The 26429-nt window shown below is 37.8% G+C and overlaps 1 protein-coding gene across 3 annotated transcripts in view; it reads right to left on the bottom strand.

Moving 5' to 3' along the window:
- Positions 1 to 26429, bottom strand: part of ARID2 (AT-rich interaction domain 2) — a 103541-nt gene that overhangs the window by 3068 nt on the left and 74044 nt on the right. For all 3 annotated transcript variants that reach the window (XM_082055072.1, XM_082055073.1, XM_082055074.1), the window contains 8 exons: positions 24194 to 24328; positions 23529 to 23728; positions 20309 to 23157; positions 10531 to 10679; positions 5093 to 5231; positions 4908 to 4993; positions 1022 to 1145; positions 843 to 934 (listed from right to left, as the gene is read on the bottom strand). In XM_082055072.1, the coding sequence (XP_081911198.1) occupies positions 843 to 934; positions 1022 to 1145; positions 4908 to 4993; positions 5093 to 5231; positions 10531 to 10679; positions 20309 to 23157; positions 23529 to 23728; positions 24194 to 24328 (3774 nt within the window). The remainder of the gene's footprint in view (positions 1 to 842; positions 935 to 1021; positions 1146 to 4907; positions 4994 to 5092; positions 5232 to 10530; positions 10680 to 20308; positions 23158 to 23528; positions 23729 to 24193; positions 24329 to 26429) is intronic.

Genomic DNA, 26429 nt, shown 5'->3' with positions numbered 1-26429 from the left:
GGGTTTCTACAACCAGTATCAAAACTCTTTTGTTTAGAACTACAACTAGGAAATTCCTTCCTATTGACAGATTTTTGAAGAACAGTCAAAATTAACAGATTCTTATTAGAAATAATTACTTCCGCTACTATGAAGCTGAAACAATGCAAAACAAAATGAAGAAAACACTCAGCTTGTAAATTCTTGGACAAAACAAGCAGCGTGCACAGTGATTACTGGCACAGTAAGTAACTACTCCTTCTGCATCATAAAGAACATTTCCTACTTAATCAGTATTGGTCTATTTACTTACTGAAGGATCTTCTACAAGAGAGAGGAAAGCCGACTGAGTCATTTATTAAAGTTAACCCAAGTTTGGAGGGGAAAGCAACAGCGAGGCAGCAAGTATGGAACAGAACTGTTTGTCATTCCATAACTCAAGGAAAATGTTCATAAAAGCTCATTTTCCCCTTTCTTAAGTTGAGCTAAAAGGGTGCTGCCAATGGGAAGCTGCTTAGAGAAGAATTTATTTCAGAGTCATGTGGTGCTGCCTTCAGGAGGAAAAGGGACAGACCCACAGCAAAGGCTTCTGTTATCTCTCTTCAAAAAGTTAACCTGTCCAATTTACCAGACATATTTCAAAAGCCTGGATCACAAATACTGCCCTAGGTGAGAGGATGCTGAGCACTTGTGTGGGGAACTAAACTGAGCAGAACAGAGAGAAATTGTACTGTCCATAAACTTATATATATATATATATTTTTTTTTTTTTAAAGGATAGGTAAAACCTACCTATTGTTTGGCACTTAAAATAACAGAAACAACACTGCCCACTGGGATCAGAAGAATCATACAATGCTTACCTGCGACCACATTCTGAATATTTACCAATATTTTTTAATATTAAGGCAGCTGTTAATCGGATGTGTTTAGTTATTGGTCCCTCTTTCTCATCCTGTGGAAGAAAAAAAAAATAAAAGGTAAAAACCCCGTAGTAGCAGTCAACAATTAATATCTAATACTTGAGTCAAACAATACGAACTGTGAAATCTCTGAAGACAAGGTTTCTTGATCCCCTCCTTAGTGCCATTAGGGCAGCACTCGGATGATTCACAATGGCCTTCTGTGCTCTGGGAGTAGAGGCGGTACCCCCTGCAGCTGGCTGCCTACATTATGAAGGAAAGAATGAATAAAAGTAAGCTTTGCACCACTTTCTAGAAGATTAACATCTCTGAAAATTTATTTTGACAATTTTCTAACCTATCTGAACACAGACACAAAGGTCCATTAATAGATGGTGCTGAGATGTGATTTGCCTTTTGTTTCCACAGAGATAAACCTTATTGAAAAGCCTTCAGAAGAGTCATGGGCTTTATTTTATGTGAAAAAAACCCACTTCTTTTGAAGAAGTATTGCTCATCACCCGTGACATTTGTGATGGAAAAGTAATATATTGTACTAATGACAGAGCCACTTCCTGAATTGTACCTATTTAAAGGAATGTTTTCTCAGACAGGGTTTAACAGGCATTGTGATAGTAGTTATGCAAATATAATCTGAGGTTTGGCCACAGAATGCCCTTAAAATAGAGCTATTCAAACTTGACACAGTTGATCAGGACCATAAGACATTAAGACAACAGAAAATAAGTATTAGCTGTGGTTAGTGAAGAGTAATATACAGTAACATGATTTAAGTTATGATCTAAGACATAAACCATCTAATTGTTAAATCAGATCAAACATTTGTAAAACCAATTACCTGTTACTGCAGCTTTCAGACTGAGATTAATAAATTAAATGTGGTATTTTACAAAGCTGGTACAAATAACAAACACAGTGGAAGCAAATTCTCCATTTTCTGTATTAACACTGAAGTCAAAGCTCTGCTTCATGTAAAACTTCGAAATGACTCATGTAATTAGAGTTAGAAACTATAAATATACAACTTCACTTAATGAGTAAGACACATAATGTAATCTCAAAGGAAAGTTTAACAGTATTAGTGGTGAAAAACATCACCATGCTTCAATATATTGAGAAATACTAATATGAAGTCTTTCAACATTCTAGTAGAACCTGATTAGAACATCCCAATATCCTAGAAATAAACAGCAGTGCTTACTTGCAAAGATAGCATAAATCACATGTAAATGTTCCATTTTTTTAAATGAAAGTTAGCCTGTAAGAGTATTATTTAGGCATCTTCCACTGTGAGTGAATATTCTAAGAATAAAACTTGAATTCTCTATTCAGAGAGACTTTCTTCATAATCTGAAATTTTAACAAGGAAACCTAGTTACAAATTAGAAAAAGGGTTCATATGAGTGGTTTTAAACCACAAGCCAGAAAATTAGTAGTAGTAACAGACAGGCTGCCTCCTAAAAACTTAGCTCATAGTGTCATCCTCCCCTGAATGGAAATGAGTTTCAAAACCTTTATGAAGTAAAAGGAGAAGGGCAGGGTCTGAATTAAGAAACTGTTGGGCAATGATAGGAGACTGAGTACCACAGTAAAGGAACTGTCATCTTCATTTTTAACTTCTGGAACATTTCTGTTTTCCTTATATTAAGAAGAATAAGGATTCATCAATGGAGGCTGTTCCAAATGTCTCTCTTCAACAGCTATCGTACTGCATTTTAGAAAGTTGAAGTACTATTGCCTTGATTCTACAAATATTGAAAAGGGGACAATTGCAATAAATATATTAAAATATTGTATTCCTTTTTGTTTTGGAAAAAAAGAGTTGATAAAAAGTTTCTGAGACATCAAGTGGAATGACTTATGTCTGTGGGCAAGTATCTCTCACATTTGTGTAATGATATTATCAATTTAACTTCAAACCACACTATCTTGTGATGCAAAGTTATCTCCTGCCCCACTCCCATGGTGCATGAAGAATATTTTTGGCAGTTCATGCTACCACCTTTGCTTCAGTGGCAACAAGGAAAAAAAACTAATGTGAATCCAAAAGGATTCAAATGCACAAACCTACAGTCCACATACATTTAACTGCTACTGCTACCTGACCTTCCAGAATGTAATATTCAGCTACTTCTGAAAGCCAGAAGAGGAAGAGTTAAAATAACACAACTTCAAAAGTAAAGAGACACAGAATTAAGGTATAACACCAACTTTGTAATGCAGCTTAACTTAGTCTACCTCGTTCTAGCAAAAGCCATTACAGATTTCTTCCAGTGTGTCTGGTGTGATGACAGACAGAAAAGATGCTGAGGGGAACGAGCCCTTGCTCTTTACACTGTGTTCCACAGATCTCACTGCCAGCACCAGTAACACTCACTCTATCTGCACTCTCTGAGGTATAGGGGTAGTTTTACTACATGGTGAGGGATTAAGTGAAGAAAGTTGGCCTAACTAACAGTTAGAAGTGTATTTACGCATCTGGCAAACTCACTTCTTTGATTCATTAGTTTTGTTGTGGGGGTTTTTGTTGTTGTTGTTTTTTTTTTTAAACAGAATTGATTTTCCATGCAATCAGACAACAACTAAAGCTAGTTCTCTCACTGTAAGCAGTGCACAGCCACGAGCAGCATCAAGGGATAGCAGGGAGAGCCAAAACATCCCACTTCGAGTAGCAGAATGCTCTTATTTCAACTTGTATTCTTAAATCACAACTTTCGTATCATGTGATATTGCAGTCTCAATATTTCAGCGAGAACTGCTTATGCATGTAAGTTTCTACTTTCTGAATCTGACATAATTAGGGAATTCTGCCTTAAAAGAAGGGATGTATTAATACTTTTTCTCATATGACCACCTGTGCCCATGTTAAAGAAGCCTGTGAGGACACGAATCTACTGGATGTGTTGTCTGCATGATGGAACACTTTTGAAAAGGCAGAGCTGAGATCACAACATGCTCATAGATGGTATCAGCCCTACGCTTACCACTTACCAAGTATTTAAGACTACATTACCATCATTCTTCATTTTGTGGTTTTCAGAACTCTGAATGATGTTTAGTGTAATGAAACACGGCACCATAAAGCAACCTTAAGTCTGTGTTAAGAGGCTTGTTTATATTAAAAAAAAAAAAGGACTCTCAAACTAAATTTCTCAGCTTTCATACCCAACTATCTCTGCTGCCTCCAGCAGCTTGGTAGTAATTTAACGAGCCACAGAACAGACTGCAAAAGTCTGCCTGGGACCATGCAATTACATCTTTAGCTTGCAACAAAGAGATTCCAGTTTGTTACTAACAGAGACTGAGTCTTAATACACTTATACAAGTAACTGAAGCCTGAATAATTCCAATATTAACATAACCATCACCACAACCCCACAGCAATGGGGTTGTACTCTCCAGTATCAATTCCAGACAGTTGAAATAATTTTGGGAAAGAAGAGAGCCAAATCTGATTCCAGGTAGCACAAAAATAGAAGACTCAAAGGAGCTGGTATATATCTTGATCACTTGTTTAAAGGAAAGTTTATTACAAGAGCCCCTGGATCAAATCAGCCCAAATTTAGATGACAAAACTTGAAGGAATACAGCAAGTTACAGGACAACCCACCTCAGCTGTATGAAGCAGCTGAACTCTACACAACAACTAACTTTCCATTTGGATTACAAGCACTTTCCTGTTCCAACAGAATTTTTAAATGCTGTCCAGTTGGGAAATATCAGGAGACTGCGTTGAGAACAATGTTCACCACAGAGTACTGACCCTTATACCTTAAGGAATTAGCTATTCTTTTTATGATAACTGCAACCACATCTCCCAAATCAGAATCTGTTCACTCTTTTGCCCATTTTGTCTCACTGTAATGGATCTCAAATTTGATTACTGTTACAGACTCCACATATGCATAATTTCACCTGATAAGCCAAGTTATAAATACACAATTTCTTCCAATAATTTCTAATTCTCTTATTTTCTCTCTCGCTAATGAGGCTGAGGTCTCTTACTTATTGGGAGGCTTCTGACTTCCTGCTTGTCCTTGTTCATCTTGCTTTAATCCTGCAAGCAAAGCATCTCTGGAACAGTGCTTATCCTGTTGAGGAAAAGAGAAAAGACAGTGAGAAGGGTGTGTGAAAACTTACCATGAAATTCCTACTATTTTCTGAAGTAATATGTGAAAGAAAATCTGCACCTGTAAGTGGGTGATGAAGGAAAACCTTTGCCGCTGGAAGGGTTCACATCCCTCCCATAAGCACTGCCCTGGGTAGACATCTTTTCCTCCATGTTCAGTTGCTGCATGATAGAAAACCTGTGATGGTGTTTGAAACCACCTACAAAAAGAAAGGGAGGGGAATTTAAGGTTGTTTATTTTTTTCCAGTTAATGGCAAAGCACAAGTACCACAAACATTTTTATTTTCTGAAATGAGACATGCATTGATAAATGAAAAGTCATAAAATTTGAAAAGGAAAAATATGTACAAATATTAGCAGTGAGCTACCAATAAATGGCAACAGGATTTTGCCAAACCCAATTTAAATATCATGGTTCAGTCTTTCTATTTATACTTTACCAAAGAAATAATGTATGTTAATTTCGACAGATCCATTCTTTGTGATACAAGCAAAATACAGTAGTAAACTATAAACAGCTAAAAAAATAGGTTTTCGTGTATTCCTTTTCCTGTTCTCCTTCTCCAGTAGCAGTCATATGTAGACTTTATTTAAACTTTAATTGGGAGGAAGAGATACACAGCATTCATCCTATTTGCTCTCAATACTGCACACTTGTCAAAATCGAAGGAAAAGTCCTCACCTAGTCCAACCCCTCTGCAATGAGCAGGGACATCTCCAACTAGGTCAGGTTGCTCAGAGCCCCGTCCAGCCTGGCCTTGGATGTTTCCAGGGATGGGGCACCTACCACCTCTTTGGGCAACCTGTGCCAGTGTTTCACCAAATGGAACGATTTTCCAAAACCCCAAGCTAAGCACTTCAGCTGCCAACAGCCCCACAGTACAGGACATGAGGTATTTCAGCAAATGAACTGTTTCTGCATCAACAGAAAAGATTAAGTTCTCCTAAACCTGGCCCTGTAATACTCTTGGCAGTGTATTTTGTGTTTTCTCTCTGTTCTGTTTGGTGAGAGCTCAGGTGTGACATAACCTTATAGTGAGTTCAGTCCACTAAGGGCTTTCTTCCATTTCAAAGGGGTAGAAAAGTAACAATTCGCTGTGAACACCACTTCAAAATACCAGTGAGTTAACAGTTCTTAAACAGTTCTTTTCAAATTGGCACACAGACAAAAGATTTGTTATTTTAACATATATCATATGTTAATGCAGAACCACTATATTTAAAGCAGTATTAAATGTAAGTAGTGAATGACTCAAAGTTGTGGGGTTTTTAGTCTAGATACACCTTAGAACATTATCTCAAGTGTTACAGATTAAATCACTCACTTGAAGAGAGAAAAAAATGGCCAAACTAAACAAAAGACTTAGCCGCTTGAAATTAATTTTGATACACTAACTCAGCTCATCAACACCCACTTAAGGCTCAGACAGACGAGATCTAGAAACCTAATTGTTGCTGTTTGGAAAGTCATGACCACCAGCTGTCTTCACACACTTGCTGGACAGATGCCACTGGCACAGTCTCACCCAAGAGGAAACACACGCACCCACCTCAGCCACTCCGCTTCACATGTCAGTATTTTAGCTTCAGTCAACAGGAAAAGTACTTGTGTTGGATGTCTGACTGAACTCACTGGGCTGGATGGTGCCAAGAGGGAGATGATCTCCCACCAAAGACTTAGAGCAAGCAGCTGGGGGAGAAGGAAAGTCTTAAACCCACAGCAGCTGTTCATTGAAAAGCTCAAGTCAGAACTCAGCACATGAAGAGCAGATCAGTGGGTGCTTTGATCCACCCACCTCCTTCCACATCTTGCCACTCATTTCAATCCTGTCCATTATGCAGACATACTTGCAATCGATACATAGGCTGAACTGTATAGATACTGTTACCTGAACCCCATACAGGTTGTAAAGAGCTAATGTGACCCAGAGACAAGTCTTAGTTATAAACTGAATCCTACTGTAATAATCACCTGTAATACAGCAGGTACCTTCTGCACAGGCAATAAATACTGCTCCCTTTAAAATAATTCATCTTTTCCATGCCACTCAGTTCTTACTGAAGGGAGGCTGGGAAGCAGAAATACCTGCCTCTTGCTATTGGTCCAGATAGCCCAGAGTAGCAAATGAAAGTAAAATGGTTCACATCTACATTGACTTGACAGCAAAAGTTGGTATTTCAGAGGACAGGAAGACATTTTTCCACAATAAAGGGGAAAGTCAGTGTGTAAACTTCAGCCTGGCACAAACCTGCTTATGAATATTCCTGGCATGGATGAAACAGATTTCATGTCGTAAGTGAAACTCAAAATGTAGTTTAAAACATTTTATTCAACATGGCAAGGCTTTAAGAAAAATAAAGCTATTTCAGCTATGTTGGTTCATTCATTGTATAGTAAATTCAGTGTTATACTTCAATCATTGATCCAAGAAGACTGAAATTTACTGCCATTTTGCAAAGAAAAACTATTTTTCCTCAAAGAAACACCTAAATATAGTAATAAAGAAAAGCTTAAGTACTCAGAATATGGTCAGTTGACTCTACACTCTTGTTTCCCATTTAATTTCTCCATCATTCTGTTCAGCTGCTGAACAGAACATTAAACTAATAGCTGACTTGACAGGCAGCGGAGATTCAATAGCATTTCCAATTTACTTTTTAAACACAAAGCAATTCAAGAGCAGACAGCTCCTGCCTACCCTGAAACAAAATAGCAGCTCTTAGATTAAGCTGGATACAATTAGCAGTACTTGCAGACAGATGAACTTCAAAGGAAAACACCCACTTTCTGTTACATCCTCAATGCAAAGCAGTGTCCTGACTGACACCTTTTAGAGTTCTACTGCCACTTCAGATACTAAACCTGAATAAATCTGAGAGGCAAATCATTACAACTATTTGCATAACTGGGCCTGATCTAGTTGTGGTCTTCAGACACTACTAAATCTGTTGGAATTTATTTCAAAATCTGGGTATAATGTTTCTTAATTCCGTTCTTAAAAAATGAAACAGCAGAAACCACGCCCACACCAGTGGAACGTTGCTGGCTGCAGCAGCCAAGATCGTGGGGAGGAAAAGAACATACTATTTTATTTATATTTATTCAGATTCTTAATAAAATGGTTTTGAAGGCTTCCACTGCCTTCTGCAATACATCCTGGAAGGGAAACTTAATGCTAATATGTTGCGACAATTAAACTAAAGAACATGCATAGAGAAACCAGCGCAAATGACTGTATCAAAGTTGTCTCCTGTTATATCTTTAGGGACAATTGTGAACACCATGAAAAAACCCACTGCTCTATCATTCTACTGTGATGAATCTGCCTGTTTATTACCTAGGAAAATGACTGCTAAGCAACGAGGAATGAAACCAAGTAGTGAAGGTAAAGTTCACAGAGTAGACTAATGACCCTCTCAAAAGAATCTTCTTGTTTCCTGCTTAAACAATACAACCAGCTAAGATTGAGAGCTACAAATGTAACAGTTAAAATAACAGGTGGCAACTCCAGTTTTTTCCTTATGTCTGTTAGAAGCAGGAAGCCTACAGAAGATTTGATATATTCCTGTTTTTAACCAGGCTGTTGGAGGAATATGGATAAACAACATGCATTTGAAGAAGATGCTTGCTTAACATTTTGGTTCTCTCTTTACTACAGAGAATGCCGAGTGTAATGTTTATCTAAACTGTTTTTAGATTGTGACTGAAATATTTTAAAAGTGAGAAAAACCAAAGGAACAAGAGCTGTGTGTCACATGAACTACAATCTATCAAAGCAAAATCTCTGAAGGCTTTTGAAAATAATGAAACTTAACCATGGACAAAAACCAGTACGGTAAGTCATGACAGGAGAAACTAAAGCAACAGAAATTATACACTATCTTTGACATAAAATGTAGAGATCAGCTTGTAAAACATGAGCCATGTAGCCCTTAACTTCCACCTCAGGAAAATTCGCTGAAATACTATTTTAAGACAGACTGACAAAAGGACTGATAACGTAAGGTAATCATAATTGTATAGTTCCTCCTTCCACCCCAAAATTTGACTGCACATATTCACATCTTACTTCACGTGTGACATCAGCTCGTTCTATGGTTACATGTCAACTCAAGTCTACGCAACTCATCCTACATAACTTTAGACATGGAAGAAAGTTGGTGACTAACTTATGCTTCAAAACTGTGGTTCAGCAAACACTTCAAGATTGTATGAATTGCTGAGGCTTCTGGTAAGAAACTGCCCCAGCTTTTCATTTCCACCTCTGTACAACCAGATCTTGTACCAACACAGGTGCTTATACATCTGTTGTGCAGCCAGCAGAACACATCTCTATGGTTATATTTATTAGTAGTTAAGGAATAAAGTGAAAAGTAAGTAAAGCCTTATATGCATTTCTTACATACAGAAGTGTTACCTACCAAAGAAATAAAAATCACTTTGAAGGTGAAAAAAGGGCAATGATTTTAAAAGTCCCAGATATCTACAGTACCAGAGTGTTACCTAAAATCCATATGTCTTGCATTGACTTAATGACCTTTCCGTTATGTTTGTAAGGAATGAAAGAAAAAGAAATTACAGCTTCAGCTGTCTACAGGTTAACTGTCCTTAAGTATTCCTCTAATTCTGCTCAAATGCCTCATTTTCACCATCGCTTCCAAACATTCTAACTTCTCTGTCATTTCACCCCAACTTTCTGAATGTCTACACACCAGCTTTCTGCCAAGTCCTGTAATGAAGAAGAATCTCACCCTTTTTCACACCCATCCTATATGTCATGCAATTTCTCTGTTTTCAAAGCGGCTATTTGAAAACTACCTTTGTGTACTCTTCACTGAAAACTAACAAACCTATGTCACTTTTAAAATCAGTGTCAAGATAGCAAGGGTAATATGTTTTTAGGAGCCTCCATCTATAAGTCTGCTAGCTCACTCCTCTGCCTTACAAGGACTAGAACAACAAATCAAAAAAAGTCTAATCATTGCTGTCTATTCTTAAGGCTAAGTTCCTTTTGTGAAAATGGAGTCCTGTGGCACACAAATGGTATCATAATTACTACAGTTAGTCATAATTTAAGTTAGACTTTGACCACGACATAGAAGTACAACACCCTGTTCTTGCAAAACCGGAAACACAAGAAAATGATTTGTAACTGGAGTACAGTAACTACTTCTGTATTTGCAACACAGATAACAAGCTTCAGAGCTAGGATTTTTTTTTTTAACTACATGGCAATATTTTATTTATTACTAAAAAAATCAATATATTATAAGAAAGGCACATAATATTCATTTTATGCTCTGAAATATAATTGAGAGCAGTTAAATGTCTTGTGCTCCCCCATCTCAACTTCCTCAAGAGTTCTCACTTTTTCTTTTCCCCATGGATAAAGTATAAGGTACCTTAAGAAAACAGGAGAGAACTCATAGAATCACCTTCTATATACAAGCATCTGTTAAATATTAGTAAAAGGTAGTTAAATAAAGGAACCATTTACTTTTTACAAGATTGCCACAGACACATGAAGTTCTGTCCAGGTTTTTTCATTTGCTCTGCATGCTGACTTGCTGCAGTGTACGAAGGCGGCTGCAAATTGATCTGCTGGCCCTGTACTTGCACTGTTGGTATCGACGTTGCAGGTGTGCTCTGTAGGAAAAGTTAGAACACAGTTTTAAACAACACTTATTTCAAGAGTTGGCATACAGTTTGCTGTTTGTTCAAAAATCTTTTGGTTTACACTTCTATCCACATGTTTTCATATTGTAACAGTTCGAACTCTGAATAAACATTAACAGACAGTAAGAGACATACAACTTTTACACCGTAGTATTTATGCAGAAGTTTCTAATATTCAAATTGCTAAACCTTAAGCCCGAATTCAAATACAGAATTATGACTGCAAATTAATTTCTCAAGGACACTAGTGGAGCAATGGTTAGCATTATTTTGCAAAGGCTTTATTTGTTCTTTAAGAGAAGAAAGAACACATGCAAAAGCAAGGGGTTGCAGTATCATCAGCACAGGGAATACTTATAAATGTAAGATAAAATATTGCTAACAGAAATAACAGAAGTAAAATGAGCACTGATACATTTAAAACTGAAATGGTTTAACGTGCTGCATCTGTGGAATTCTTAACCTGTTGCATTAGTAAAGGTCAGCCTGTGTTACAGAGTATGTAAGAAAAGGTAAATTGAACAATGCTAGAGAAACACTATCAAAGACCACTAGGCTCAAACTATAACATACCGTTTTTTCTAGAAAACTTGGCAAATTATATAATTCTTTGAACTCTTGAAAATCAGCCAGCACGTGTACCTTTATATAGAATACCACACACCCAGAATGCCTAAAGATGCCATACAATGTGTGTACAGTGAAATATAAACGTTTCAGAGAATAAAAAGATGTTTTCCTTGCTCCATTGCAATACTACAAGACACTTAATTTAACAGTTAATAAAAATTGCCTTACAAGTGACCTAAACAAATATATAACGAAAGCCAAAATATGTCAATTTTATTTATTTTTCTGAATAACAGATACTGAACACTGGATCTCCCCATTTTGGAACATTGTTTGTATCAGAATACTGTTTCTCTTCCTTTTTTCCTGGAAGGCTCTGGACAGCAAGACATTCATAGAGATGATGACAATATAAAAAAAAAAATCAAGCTTCTAAATATTATTAGGAATGAAGACCTAACATCCTTTTCTTCCCTACTGTTAGGAAAGGAATGTAACACTCTTTGTCAAGAGACCAAGCAAAACTACTTTCAAGTCTGTGTTTAAGAATATTATAAAAGAAACGCCTTCAAGCGGTGCACACAATACTCTGGTTATGTCTTTACAGCTCTGCTACTGAATAGCTCTAGACTTTAAAGAAACAGTTAAGTGCAACTTCTAACATTTCATTTGCATATTGATGTTAACTTCTGCTGCTCTCTATTGGCATTGTGGACAACAGTCACACAAGGTAACAAGTTAATTACTGTCACAGATTGTACAACACTAATAACACGACCAAAAGGACTGTAAAAAAAGTCTCATTAAACCCAAAACACTTCCCATGTCCAAGCATAAATTCTGATAAAAATAAGACAAAACTCTACGAAACTCTTGGACACAGCACAACTATTGTATGACACGTGGGACCTGTGTGTGTCAACAGTTGTAAGAAAGGACACTAGTCCATTAATCATAAATAAAATTACCTTGAATTCTGCAACAATTTCCAACAAAAGACCTCTGAGATATTTTACAGAGTGGGTAATGAATCTTCACAAAGTATCTTTCAACAAAACGTAAACACAAGTGGATCTTTCTAAGATCAACACCCCTCTAACAAGGCATTTTTAAAGTGAGGCTGAAATTACAGAGTGTCAGCAGTACAGCTTGTTTTGCAATCTACACTTGGCATCCTGATATCAATACATTATTATGGTCTTTATGTGACTTTTTGTCCCTATAGAACTTCTATCTCATTCAGTGTGCTGGAGAGAGAGAGAGTTTACTGAATGAATTCAGTATTTCATTTAATTCTCATCATTCAATGTGTGGCTCACATATTATTTACTCCATTCTAAGCAAACCCTGCAATTAACCCAGAATTATGAATTTTCTCAAGGGTTTTTCTGGCAAGCTCTCCTCATGGTATTCAAAGGTTTTAATACTATCTCATTAAAATACTGTTTATTTTAAACAAAGGAGATCTGAGATACATAACACAAAATGTTACATGCTGAAAATGAAAGAGCACAGAAAGGGAAAGAATTTTCAGGACAAAAAGTTAAAATTCAGTTTCCCCTCCTATTTCTTTCTACTTTTTTTTTTTTTTTTTTTTTTTGTGAGGGAAAAAAAAAGCTGGTAAACTGAAAACAAATGTGAAAAATAATTGTTGTTTAGAATGCTCTAATTGCTGCAGGACTGCAAAGTAGTTTTGCTCAAACTTGTAGCATTAAGCACTTACAACTTCGATGCATTTTTAAGTCAAATTTATTGCTTGCCTATCAACTGTACTGATTATATTTTAAAATCAACAGCCAAAGCAAAGTTATCTGTTTCCTAGGTTTTATTTTAGAAACAGAAGTTCAGTTTTTAACCATTTCAAAGCTTTCCTCTCTTCATTCAAGAGATCAGAAATACTGCTAATTTTTGTTTTCTTTTTTCCCTCCTCTATTTTCATGTATCAATTTAGTAATGCATGGTAAATGGGCCATCACTAAAATTACGTGTAGTCTTTGTTTTTCAGAAACTCCTCATTTCTAGAAATGTACTTAGGAATACTTGCTATGTGCTACCTAGTTTACAGGACCAATATGCAATGACTGTGTAAACTCACTTATTTCTTTAATGTATGGAACTATGATAGACACTTCAGTCTTCCTAATAAAGTTTTTCCAGGAGCAGTAACATCGAAAAAAAAAATTCTCCATCGCATAAAAATGTCACAAAATTTCCTCCTCTGGCAAAAAGTTTTAACAATTCCAGGTTCCTCAAGAAATCCAACACCCAGTACTCCAGTACACTTGAAAGCATTTCATGGCATCTTTTTATATTCAGATTAGACCTCTCCATTATACGATTTGTAATTGCCACCACTTAGCACTTTTGCAAATCAGATCTGTCTGGTTCTTGGGACTGCAAGGTATCTCAAGTAGCAGCATCGCCAAATAATACAATCCATTTCGTAAGTTCGCTGAGTGCCATTTTAAGGACTTAGGAGTCATGATGCAGGATATAAACATAAAAATATCTGATAAACTAAACACTAACAGAAGCAGAGCAGCTAAATATATTATTTTATTATATACACACACATATAAAGAATGCGTTTATATTCAGTGATTTTCTGTCCCAAATGACCTAAGCTACTCTGGCCTAAAGTTTGCCCTAAATGACAATTAATTCCACATAAACTGACCCACCAGTAACCACGCCTGACATGTTTTTGTGTCCCTCAGAACACAACAAATTGTGTTAAAGGAGCCAAAATTAATACACTGCACAAAGAAGTTACTTCAGCATGAAAGGTAACCAGATGCAGGACAGTCTGAGGAAACTTTAAAAACAGGCACAGAAATGCCATTCTCTGACAACTTGATTCTTTAATCCAGTTTCTGATGGCAACCCCTAAAATAGCATGTTCTGAATCTGATTTCTGAATTCCTTCACACTATGGGAGATTTTCTGTTTTCCCTGTTGTTGATGACTAGGGTCTTGGCAGCAAGATCATGACTCAAGGCAGCTCTCTTAGCTTGCCGTGCCTGGGCACAGACGCAAAAAACTCAAGTTTCAATGACAAAAGTTAGGATTTCTGTAACTTTGATATACTCTGTGCAAAGCCAGCCAAGTTATGTGGGTTGCTGGCCACCAACACTTTATCTCAGAGATAAAACCTGACTGACCATAAACTGAAGAAAGCAGCAGTAACAACCACAGTCACTGTTCCATTACGTGTGGGCTCTTTACCTGAACCGCAAATTAAAGACACCCCAAACACAGCACCAGCCGTGGTCTGCATTAGCTCAGTTTTAGTGCTGTACCACTGCAATTGTTCTGCTGTCCAGGTCAGTTTTGTTCTCACATGCAGACCGCACCACGCCCAGCTCCACTGGACATGACTGGAACCAGACAGGCTCTTCTTGCACCATGTTTCTTCTACCAGAAATGTACTTGGTATCAGAGCTGAAGGCAAGGTCCAACATGGAGACGTGGCCAATGGTGAACCAGAGCTAACAAGCCCAGCTAAACTGGAGCTGCTTAGCAATGAAGAACTATCAGGAATCCAGCAATGGACTTCCCATCATAGCAGGTTCTGGTTCAGGCACAACTCCATCCCAGAAAGCAACTTTTAAAATTATTATTTGTTTAGCTTATTTTTGTCCAGTTACCTTGTCTTTAATCAACCTTAAGTTTACCTTTACCAGTTACCTTTAACTACAATAATTTCTTATCTTCAAGATAAAAATGACACCTTTGAATCAACCACATAAAAGATAGCAACAAGCCTCATCAAGAGCCTGCATGGACTATTAAAATACAGAATAATTAAAGAATAATTTTCCATCTTGCTCCCTGGGCTAATGAAAACCAGAATATGTTGCAACAAAGACAAACGTGATGAGTAGCCAACGCTAGCAATGCTGGCTATACTACTCTTACACTATGTTCCTTGAACTGCATCCACAATGCTTACTTTGGAGGCAGCTCTTTGATCACTCACCTAATTCATTTGGAAGGAAAATACTTTGACAGCAGTCTTTACAGAATTACAAAGTCAAGCATACCAATAAGAAATCTATATAAAAGAAATAATATAGTAAAGCATTGCAATACAAGACAGTGTTTGAATTCAAGCAAAATTTTAACAGCTGGATTTATGTACAGACTCTAAAAATAATATCCTTTACTACTGTACACATTGCTGTTATAGGTGAAATATAAAACAATACAGATGGTCCTCTTAAGATCCTGCTCTCTTGGATATATTTCTGCATGGATGTGACTAACCTTTCCCCAACTGTATGATTTGCACTAAACTCTTTAGCAACATAAATATAAACCCTTAATACCTGTACAGTCTACTTATGGAACAAATACTACAGCCTACTTGTAGTAAGCAGGAGATTTTACCACCAGACTGAGTGACTTTAGATTGAGACATTGGGGTTGGAGGGACAGGGAAAGGGGGAGCAGGGACTCCAGCATAGTCATGAAAACTAAGAGTAAAGCTAAGTTTTCTGATAACTAGAATGGACTGTTTACAAAATATACTAATTCATTTTTACGCACAAGAGCTCCTCCATTTGGGAATCCATGCCCCCTGGGTGGTAGCAGTAATATACCCTATGCCTTGGGGCCAGAAAGAGCCTCCACACCTCCATTTCACAGAACCAACAGTGCCATTCCCTTATGTATTAATGGTTAACTCTATTTTAGCATAAAACCTGCTTGTTTTATTTAAAAGGCCTACTGTACCATCAACAAGAGAAAATGTCGCATCCCAGTGTGATGGGTGCCCTATTGATGGATGAAGCCATATGCAGTTTAAAAGCATCAGGTTGCATTTTTTTCACCCACCATTAATACTTGCACGCCCACAGTAAATACATTCAGCTCAATGTTAAACAGTTAGTTATTAGTAAAATATTTTTTAAATCATCATAGGATTTACAGTTCAGTGCTACTGAAAATTTTATGTTTAGCTTCTTCTCAATAATGAACCTATATAAAAAGGTAGCTTATAAGCTGAAAATTAATTACAGCAGGATTTGAGGACAAGGAAGGGGTCAGGTGGATATGTAGGCACTAAAAAAGATGTTCATTTCTGGTTGTTAGATTACTGAGGTTTAAGTCTCCTTTCAACAGTGTGCTTCACAAGTGAGAAGCAGTAAAAGCACGGAGATTCTGTATTTCAGTACTTCCAGCTGAGAAACTCATTTGCTCTGTGGCTAGGAATGAATTACACCTCCTGGGGCCACACACCTGCTTTCTGGTGCATGGTAATTCTCAGCTTCCCAACCAACATAGAGCAGGAGCAAATAATTAAGGCAACACTCACACAGCTTTTGCCACCTAAATTTCCACCCAAGCATGTTTCAAGTGAGTGGCCTTAAGAGAAATGGAAGTGTGTTGTTTATGAGGGGATGACAGTGATGAGCAGGGAAGTGATTACTTTAAAAGCCAGATAAGGCAATTTAAATCAGATTTGCTCATTTCTAGGAACTTGGTGTGATATCAGAACATTCCTTAAAAACACACACCAACTGGGACAAACCAACATGGTTATGTTCAACAGATGTTTTGGAGGTGTCTGAAGAGGAGTAAAAAAGAGTGGAAAATAAAATGTACAGGTAGGTAATTGCTCATTTCTTTTTCATCCACCAGCCCAGTGCAATGCCTCAGGAAAGCAATAATTCAGGAGCAGGGACCACAGAAATAAAAGGACACCAAGAAAGTCAAGTGCCAGTTCTGTCTCCTCACAGACTACATTTAACAGACTCACAAAACACAGATGGATATAAAAAGACATATGTTCTTACCCATATGCCCAATTTTTGTATAAAAATAAAAAAAAATAAAAATCTTTAAAGTCAGTATATATATATTTTTTTTTCAAACAGTTCTGCTAAGGTATACAATTAACATAGAACAATCATAGATTCTACACACATATCTGGGCTTCTCTAACTGGAATTTGAGAGCACTATATGGGCTGTCCCATAAACAACAATAACTTTAATTATTTTAGTAGGCCATTTAAATCAACTTTTTTCCCCCAAAGCATATAGTACCAGCCCATTTCAAACTACCATTCATAGCTTGAAATCTTCTCTTAACTTCTACATTCCCTTAAGAATTGCTTCACTCTTCTTGCTTTAGTTATCACATTGCCATTCCCTTCCCTGTTTGTTTGGCCTTCAGTTCAAGTGTCTTCCCTTTTTCCTCTCTGCAGTTCATGACAAGTAATCCTGCTGTAGTTGCATAAGCAATACCCTCCTCCCTCTTCTGTCCTACACATCTCCTTTTCCAGCCTTCCTGTTGGGTTCTAATTTTATTACAAATTTTCTTCCTCTATCCCCTTCTCACTTCTCTGAAATACAAGCTTTAGTTAAAAATAAAATTTTAGGATGAAAAGCAAACAGGAAATCACACAGACTAACAGCTTCGGCAGCTACATAATTTGCCATAGCTAATGTTCCCCGTCCCTCCCTTTTTTTTCCTCCATTGGGTTGCATTTATTTCACACAGTCCACAAAAAGAATCATGCTCTCCTATTTCTTCTGCAAGACATTCAGCATACACTAGCTACTGCAGAAAGGACAAAACAATGCAGATGCTCAAGTGAAAACAGTGCAGCCTTTCAAAAAGTCAGAGATAAAAAAGCTGCTTATCATATAAAGAAGACGCTCAAAATGGGAGGCAGAAAATATGACATTATACAGGGCCTAACCTCATTAAATCTCAAACTGAGTTTATGAGAATTTGACTACATCTTAATATGTCTAGATGTCTTAAAGATACTCCTAGAAATAGACTCAATATTGGAAATACTTAACACCTGCTTTTCCAGCAAAACAATGGCTACTGCAGCTGTTCGGGAACTTTGGAAAAAAAAAAGAGCTGGCCAGAATGATTTTGGTACTGGTTGTAGTCCAACACATTTATATTAGAAGAGTGGCAAAGATCCTTAAGAGTCTTAAACCAAACTATGATGTTCACTATATCTGAACAGAGTACTATAAAGTTGGTTCTATTATAAGTCAGTATTCAGCATTACCATGACAGACATGACTCATAAATAGCCATATGTAATGATTAATGCAATTAACGAACGAATTATATTGTTCAACAAGATCAAAACTAATGAACTCCTTTTCTCCCACATTCCTGTAATTTTGAAGAAAGCCAGGGCATCCTATGGACAGGAAAATGAGCCAACTTCCATAGAAGCAGACATTAAACCAAGTTATTTTGATCTGCAAATCTGTACTGAATGGCATAACCAGCTGGCAGCATTTCTGTTTGTATAGTTAATGGAAAATGTACGAACTATTAATGACAGTGATATGAGTGACAGTGTAAAAAAAGAAACTATCAGTACAGTAAATATTCTTTTTTTTCCTCTATTATCATGACAGAACAGCTAATCCAATACAAATTAAATAGTTCACATTATTACTCTCCTCTTCGCAAAAAACTGGAAGTCTGATAGCTCTTTGAGACACAACTGAAAATTCTTGTCAGCCACAAGCCCAGGAAATAACCAACCACAGATAATATTTATTCCAGAGACACAGCCATATCACTTTCTATTTCAGCCAAATCCTTAGCAAACCTATACTAGAAATTCAAACTGTGTAACAGCTAAAGACACTGTAAAGAGCCAGGTTTAGCTTGCTTTTTTTTTTTTTTTTTTCACTACTGAAAATTAGCACATTCTCCTTATGCTGCAAAAAGACACTTTCATTTTGGTCAATTCATTTTTAGTAAGAACAAATATAAACATGGATCTCTGATAAAACCTAAGTGAAAATTTACATGTGAATTTAAAGGCATTTTATAAAAATAACTCTGGCAGCATGGTGGTTTGACACAGAAAGAGAAGTAGCACTGTCCATCAGCTACCGAATTTTGAGTTCGAGCTATGTCTAAGTCCATAAGGTCTATATGTGCTACCCCGCCAAAAACAAACAAAAACCCAACCAAACAAACAACAGGCAGATAAGAAGTAGAAGACTTGTCTTACGTCAAGGTCAAAATGCACTAACATACACTGAAGATTTCACTTCTCCTCTCCACAGTCTGTCAGAACTCTGTAACCGTCAGACCTACTACTCTATTCTCTTTGCTTCTGTTCAGGTTAGGAACTTCTTTTAGAGAGGGATTTTCTGTCCGTGGTCAAAGTTAAACTCTAAGAGACTTGAATAACCTTTAACAAGATTATTTGTACTTATTAAAGCTCATACAACTGATAACCATACCTTACTTCTAATAAAGTGTTAGGGAGTAACCACTTTCAAACGGTTAAAAAAAAAGGTTGATTGAGGAAAGAGGAAATAACAACTAAAAAAATCCCCAAACAACAACAAATAAACAAAAACAAACAAAAAACCCCACAAACAAAACAAAAACCCCCACCAAAATACCCCCAACAGAAAGAACCCTCCCCAAATTTTGTCAATCAGAAAAAACCTCCAAACAATGTGTATTGTTATCAATAAACATTACAAATATTTTGCAATAAACAAACAAATATTTCAATACACAGAACAATATTTTCTCCTGGCTGTAGTGAATGTTTGAAGGAAGGCTTTGAAGACCACCTTTAAACGCAAGAACTTCCACTCATTTCAGCAAGCCAGAGCAGCTGCGGTTATTGACTTGCAAAAAAGACATATTAACTCCTCCATACGCAATAAGGACCAAGAATAAAATGCAGAACAATTCCGACATATTTTACAAGACTGTACAACAAATCGTTGTTTTCAGAACAATTAATCCTTTAAAGAAGAAACCAGCAAGTGAAGTTCTTTCCTGATTGTGTATTATCAAGCTACAAACTATTTTAAATTCTGCTGCTGTTACTGACATCGAAGAAGTATGCAAACTGTTAGAACTTCAGTCTGTCAAAGATGAGAAACCATAACTTTCTGAATATTTTAAATGTTATGCAAGAGATACCGACTGAGTTTACATTTTCACCCACATTATTTCACAGTATTACTCAGAATCACAGTTGGAATAAACATAAAAAGAACACTGCAACATACCTGTGTGACCATGCTTTGTATATACGTGGTTGGATGCTGCTGCTTTTGTTGAACAGCACTTTCTATTGCTACTTTCGCTACAGTGCTTGGATCCGCTCCAGCTGGCACAGCAACCATAGTTGCACTGCAACCAGCATTGTTGGGGTCACTGATTGTAACAATTCTAACTCCTACTTTATTTGGAATTCCTGGAACAGTTTCCCTGTCATTATCCTCTGCTGGCCTCTTTACAGTTTTGCATTCTGCTGTGCCATTAGTAGACCGAACTTCGGATGACAGGGTAGACTGGGACACTCTAGGTCCTGAGTGTGGAACTGCTATGATTTGATGCCCCTGTATAACAGAGGCTGTAGATTGTGGTGAGACAACTACACTTGGGCGTTGCTGAGGCACATCTGAATTCAAACTTGAAGCTAGAGGTCCATTAGGTAAATCAGTGTTGGTACCACTAAGTTGCTGGGTTAACAGTTTTGCAGCCTCCTGTGTACCGCTTACAACAGGTGAACTACTCAAAGTTAATACAGGCCCATTAGAAATTCTTTCCCCTTGATCACCTTTGGCAGTATCTTGCTGCGTGGCATCCAAATTCCCTTGTTGTTCCACTGAAGATATCTCACCATTTCCTACATGATTGGAAGTTTTGTGATTTGGAATGTTTTTGCTCAAATGAGAACCATCTCCTTTATCAAAATCACAGATTCCATTAACTAGGGGCTTCTTCAAATCACTTTTAATTTCCTGTGTGTCCATCTGTTCAAAGTTCTGCTTTCCAGGAGCTCCGTTCTCACCCATTTCTAATGATGGCCCATTACTGACTTGTGAGCACTGATTGGCCTCATTCTGAGTTTTCCCTGAGTTAGAAGGAGGTAGACTGGAGTCACTATACTTTCTCCCATTTAAAAGACTTCCCACCTGCATTTCATTTTCTTTTGCATCCCCATTGCTGGTGTTTGCAGCTCCTCTTCTGCAGGAAGGATTCTCCATAACTTCAATTTTACGTTCATGAATGTGTAAACCTGTTGCTTCCTTTGCTTCTTCCTCCTTTTGGCAAATTATTTTATCACCTTTGAACGGGGGAGCAGCAGTACACGGTGATTGTCCAGCTGAAGGTGCTTGAGTAGCTGGAAGAGTTTGCACTTGTAGCCCAACTCCTGTCTGTGCTCCACTGACTGCAATTCCTGCTGGAGCAATGATCTGAGTTGCGTTTCCCTGACTCACAGTTGCAGTAGCAAAACTCGTATTTGGCACAACTGTTATCGTAACCTGGTTGCCAGTAGTCCCTTGGAAAATAGTTGCTGGGCTGTTTGAGATCAACTGGCCTGGCAATATCTGTAAATTAGAAATGGGTACTGTTTGGACTGGCCCTTGGGGCTGGATTGCACCCGGGACCAGCTGAACATTTTGCTGCCCAACTAGCAGCTGCTGAGCTGGAGACTGTCCTTGAACTCCAAAGCCTGGTGCCTGGTTATTGGCCATCTGATAAACCACCTGAGGGCTAGGAGCTCTTGCATTGTTAGGTGGAGGAATCTGTGGAGCTGGGAGTATAAGCTTCCCCCCTGGAGTGGAGGGGCCTCTTTTGGGAAGAAGCAGTTGTTTTATCAGACTAGACTCACCAGAGTTAGGCTGGCCAACTCCTGTATTAGGCTGTTGAGACTGAACTTGCATTTGTATCGGTTGTTGTACCTGTACCTGCTGCTGCGATGATGCTGGTGAATGTTGCTGTTGCTGCTGCCTCTTTACAGAAAGCATCTGGCTGACAGTAGGAGGGGGTCCTTGTGACTGAGGAGGGGTAGATGAAGATGACATAACTGTAGGGACTTGATTATTCGTAACCGGACCTGGGGATGGTGAAGAGGATGGAGTAATGCTTGGCTGTCCAGTCAACTGGACAGTTTGACCAGTGGGAATAGAAGCTGGATTAGCAAGCACTATTTGATGAATGGCTGGTGCATACGTTTGACCTTGCTGAGCTGGCTGGCTTACAATCACTACACTTTGCTGGGATGGTGGTGGAGGCTGCTGCTGTGGCTGCATCGGCTGCTGTGGAACTTGCTGAGATGGCAGAGGCTTTGGTGCAATGTTCTGAAACCCTACCCTAGACGTTGGCGGGTTCTGGACACCTGCGATTGTAACCACCTGCCCAGCTGCTACTTGGAAATTCTGAACTGTGGTGGCAGAAACCATGTTAGATGCAGAGGTTGTGACGTACTGCTGTGGTGCTATGATGACTGTATCTTGTTGCTGGTTACCAGCAGAGGACTGCTGAGATGACGTCTGCCCAGGCTGTGATGATGTGCTGATTAGCTGCTGACCCTGTGAAACTGCTGAACTGCATGCTGGTATGTTTTGTACTCTGCCAAATATATGACCCTGAGGTACAGCTTGCTGAATTACCGTAACAGGAGTGCCTGAAGGGATCTGTCCCGGTACCACTGCGTGCAGTGGAGACTGTTGTTGAATTACAGGTTGGTGGTGAAGCAACGTTTGAGAACCAACAACAGTAACAGACGGCTGTTGTCCTGTAGTGCTGTAATTTTGATTAGAAGCTTGTGGTGCTCCTCCTACAGCAATAGTAACAGGAACTGCAGACTGGGGAACAGAGCTCTGTATTACTGTGGCCTTCACTACTTCACAGGATATTGGACCTTTACTCTGTATAACAGTCACTGGAGCATTTTGTTGCTGCTGTGTATGAACAGAAGGATTTTGCGGAATTCTAGAAATAGTCTGTGCCACAGTATGAACACCTTGAATTGGAAAAGACATCTGTGTTGCTGTCAAAGTTGAAGACTGGTTAAGAGGGGTCCTCGGATAGTGATTTCCTACGCTTGGTAGCCCATGCGGGATTCCTGTTGAAAAAAACACAGTAAGTTTGGAAGCAAAAATTATTTCAAAACACATTAACCTAACACATTTTTTAAAATCCAAGGCTTGAACTTGTAATTCTATATAAAGCAGTTTCTCTTCTCAGCTATACTGCATCTGAATTGATGATGCAGCAACAATGGCATGTCTGCTGACTGACTAATGGGTTACACATCAAATACTAAAATGGCATGCAAGTACATTCTGCAATACTGTTCCTAACATTATTGAATAAAAGCAATCAAAACATGTGGCCTTAACTTCCAAGGCTTTCGAACTATTTTCAAAAACTGCTGCCTTTAATTGTGATTTCAGAAACAATGCAAAATACTTGATATTGAATTAATTTAAAAACCTGCTGGCGAAGGAGTCGAAGACACATCAGGAATTGAATCAACCCGGACAACTGGGGTAGACAAAGTTGGTTGCTGCTGATAGTACATCTGAATGGGAAGTGGCAGAGCTCTCCTTTTCACTCCTACCACATGTATGTGTGCTTGACCGTTATTACTTGCATCTTCTACTCTCTTCACTGTATGATTTGGAAAGACAGTTCTGCCAAACACAACAAAAATCCATGTTAATAAACACAAGAACTCAATCCTCTCGTAATGTTTTTGTTTTAACTAACTGCCCTTGTGTGCAGTGTAGCTACACTAATGCCTCCATCTTTGCAATACAGCAGGATTCTCCAATAGCATCTGAGTATTCATCATTGAGGACTAACAAGTCCAACAGATGGTTGGCCAAAATCTCATCCAAGTTAAGGGAAAAATACAATACCTCCAAAAACTACTTCAGAAAGAATTAAGACGACTATAAGCAGAGAAGGAACCCTACCAAAGATCTGGAAATAGAATGAAATAAAATGAAACAAATTCTAAACATTTATTTAAATTAAAATGCCAGAAGTCTTTAAAACTCAACTCAGTCGATCTTTTCTCAAAGAAATCTAAAGCTATAGGTTAGTACTGAGCACATACAATTGCTTCTTTAGTGCTGCATGAATTTTTGTCTTACCGCAGACATTTATAAAATCCAGTTGACGTTAGGATTCCACCTCGAGCTAATTTACTACAAGTAGAGAGGTATTCAGAGTACATTTCTGCTCGAGAGACAGAGCAATCAAGATTCACCTCAAAATGCGCATTCAACCTGAGGATGAAAAAATAAACTATGAAGCAAAATATACAGAGAGTACTTTTAAAAGAGTTGTTAAAACACTCCTATCTGCATCAGAGAGACTTTAGAGACCTGATAACAACAGGGAAAATACCCCTTTAGTATATTGTCTTGCCAAATACCTGTTCCATACTTTCTCCTTTCTCACTGCTTATGTTCAACACATAAGACCCCTAACACATGCAAACAATTTTACATGCAACATCTTATTTACACATGTAATACGGAAAATAGTCTCTACATGGGCCTTTTTTATTGTATATTCAGAAACAAAACCAAAAAAGAATGCATTGTTTGGTGATGTCTTCTCCCCACAGCTCTATTCTTATTTCTTAATGATTGTACTTTAGCAAAAGATGAACTGAATGCTAGCTAATTCTTCATCAGAAATTTATATCAAAAGTCAACATTTGCATCTTAACCAAGATTTTGTTAACTGATCTGCTAACGCAGTCTCACTTTAAAATACAAGTAAACCCAAAGATAGAATAACAATCTCAACCCTGTCATTCTGATAGAGGTGGGCAGAGGAGACTGAGATTCTAACAGAGTACAGACAGAAACATGCACATTGTCATTCCTGGAGTCCCACACTACATAGACACTAATAAAATCCTTGAACAACTTGTTCTGCCTAATGTTCAATTTCCAGGGAGAGAAAGTATTTGTATCTCCTACAGACTCTTCACAAGCACTCAGATCACCCAACCTCCAATCAGGAAGCTGTGAAAGAAGGAAACATTTTCCATCAGTTTAATTTTATTTCTTTCAGATCCACTATTCCAACCCAGAGATGTGTGAACAGTTCATCCCCAGCAGTAAATGGAGGTAAGTAACAACTCTCACACAGTGCTCAAATACCAGTACCAGAATACGGGCTCAAACAATAAAAATATTTTTTAAACTGTCAGTATTTACTATATGGTGCTAACACTTTGGAAAACCACACTACGTTCTCCTATGCAGAGTCCTACTCTCCCAATATAATTAGGTGCTTCAAAAGAGAAAAAGCAAATTACTATAATATCTTCTTTAAATTGTGTTCTCTCACAACCAGTAAGAAGTATAATACCATTTCTCCTGCAGTTGTGTTGAAAAAAAACACAGTAAGTTTGGAAGCAAACATTATTTCAAAACACATTAACCTAACCTAATTGTGTTACAATTTTATTATTACAAAAACTGAGATCACACTGGATATCAGGAAGTGTAGGTATTAACTAAACTGGGCATTTCAGACGAATGACTGTCCAGTTGGGTACATCATATTAGGCTGACACACGATCACTGGTACCAGCAAACTGACGATATTCAGGACTTGGTGAAATGGGAGCTGCGATTAGCACTGTCACACGCACTTTCCTTACAGGGACTTGTATTCGGGCTAAGCTGGCTAATAATACATCCAGGAAGGTCAGTTTAAGCGTGTTGTCCTGCTTCTGCTTCCAAAAGATAGTAACTTTTCTAAATTCTGCTGTTATGATTTACTTATTTTCCTATTTCTCTCAACAGGAAACAATGACTAAAACATCCATGAAAATTTACATGAATGTAAGACACTCCATGCAAGCCTTGATGAAAATGCTTGGAAGAGGCTACTCCTCTGCTCTCAATTTGCATTTTTTTGGGGGGGAGCACAATTACTGTTTAAGAAGAATTTTCAGGACTAGGTGTTAATTTTTATTCTTCACTATCTAATATCTACTTAAGATTAACTGGAAAAAAAAAAAAATCAAGTACAAAACACAAGTATTCAACACTGACAGCTGGAGAAGCACACAGAATCAGAAACAAAACAGCTATTCCAAATCTTCCTGATATAATGCTCTATGGTTTGCTTCATAATTTTCTGTCATTTGATGGTATCACACAGTTGCAGCATGGTACCTACCCACGGTTATTTCAACAGTCAAAACTTCTATTTTGCATTTTATACAGAGTGCAATATTCACTTTGTGTACAACTTTACTACCGAAAGCCAGATGTCTAGTGCTCTCTCTGGTCAATACAGAGAAGGTGGCACCAGAAGGCAATTCCTAATCTCATCAGAAACCAGACAGGTGAAGGCAATTAG

The sequence above is a fragment of the Streptopelia decaocto genome (assembly GCF_964273445.1).
Source record: "Streptopelia decaocto genome assembly, chromosome: 1".
NCBI lineage: Eukaryota > Metazoa > Chordata > Aves > Columbiformes > Columbidae > Streptopelia > Streptopelia decaocto.
The sequence above is the reverse complement of the archived record's forward strand: the minus strand, read 5'-3'. Positions and strand labels throughout refer to the sequence as shown.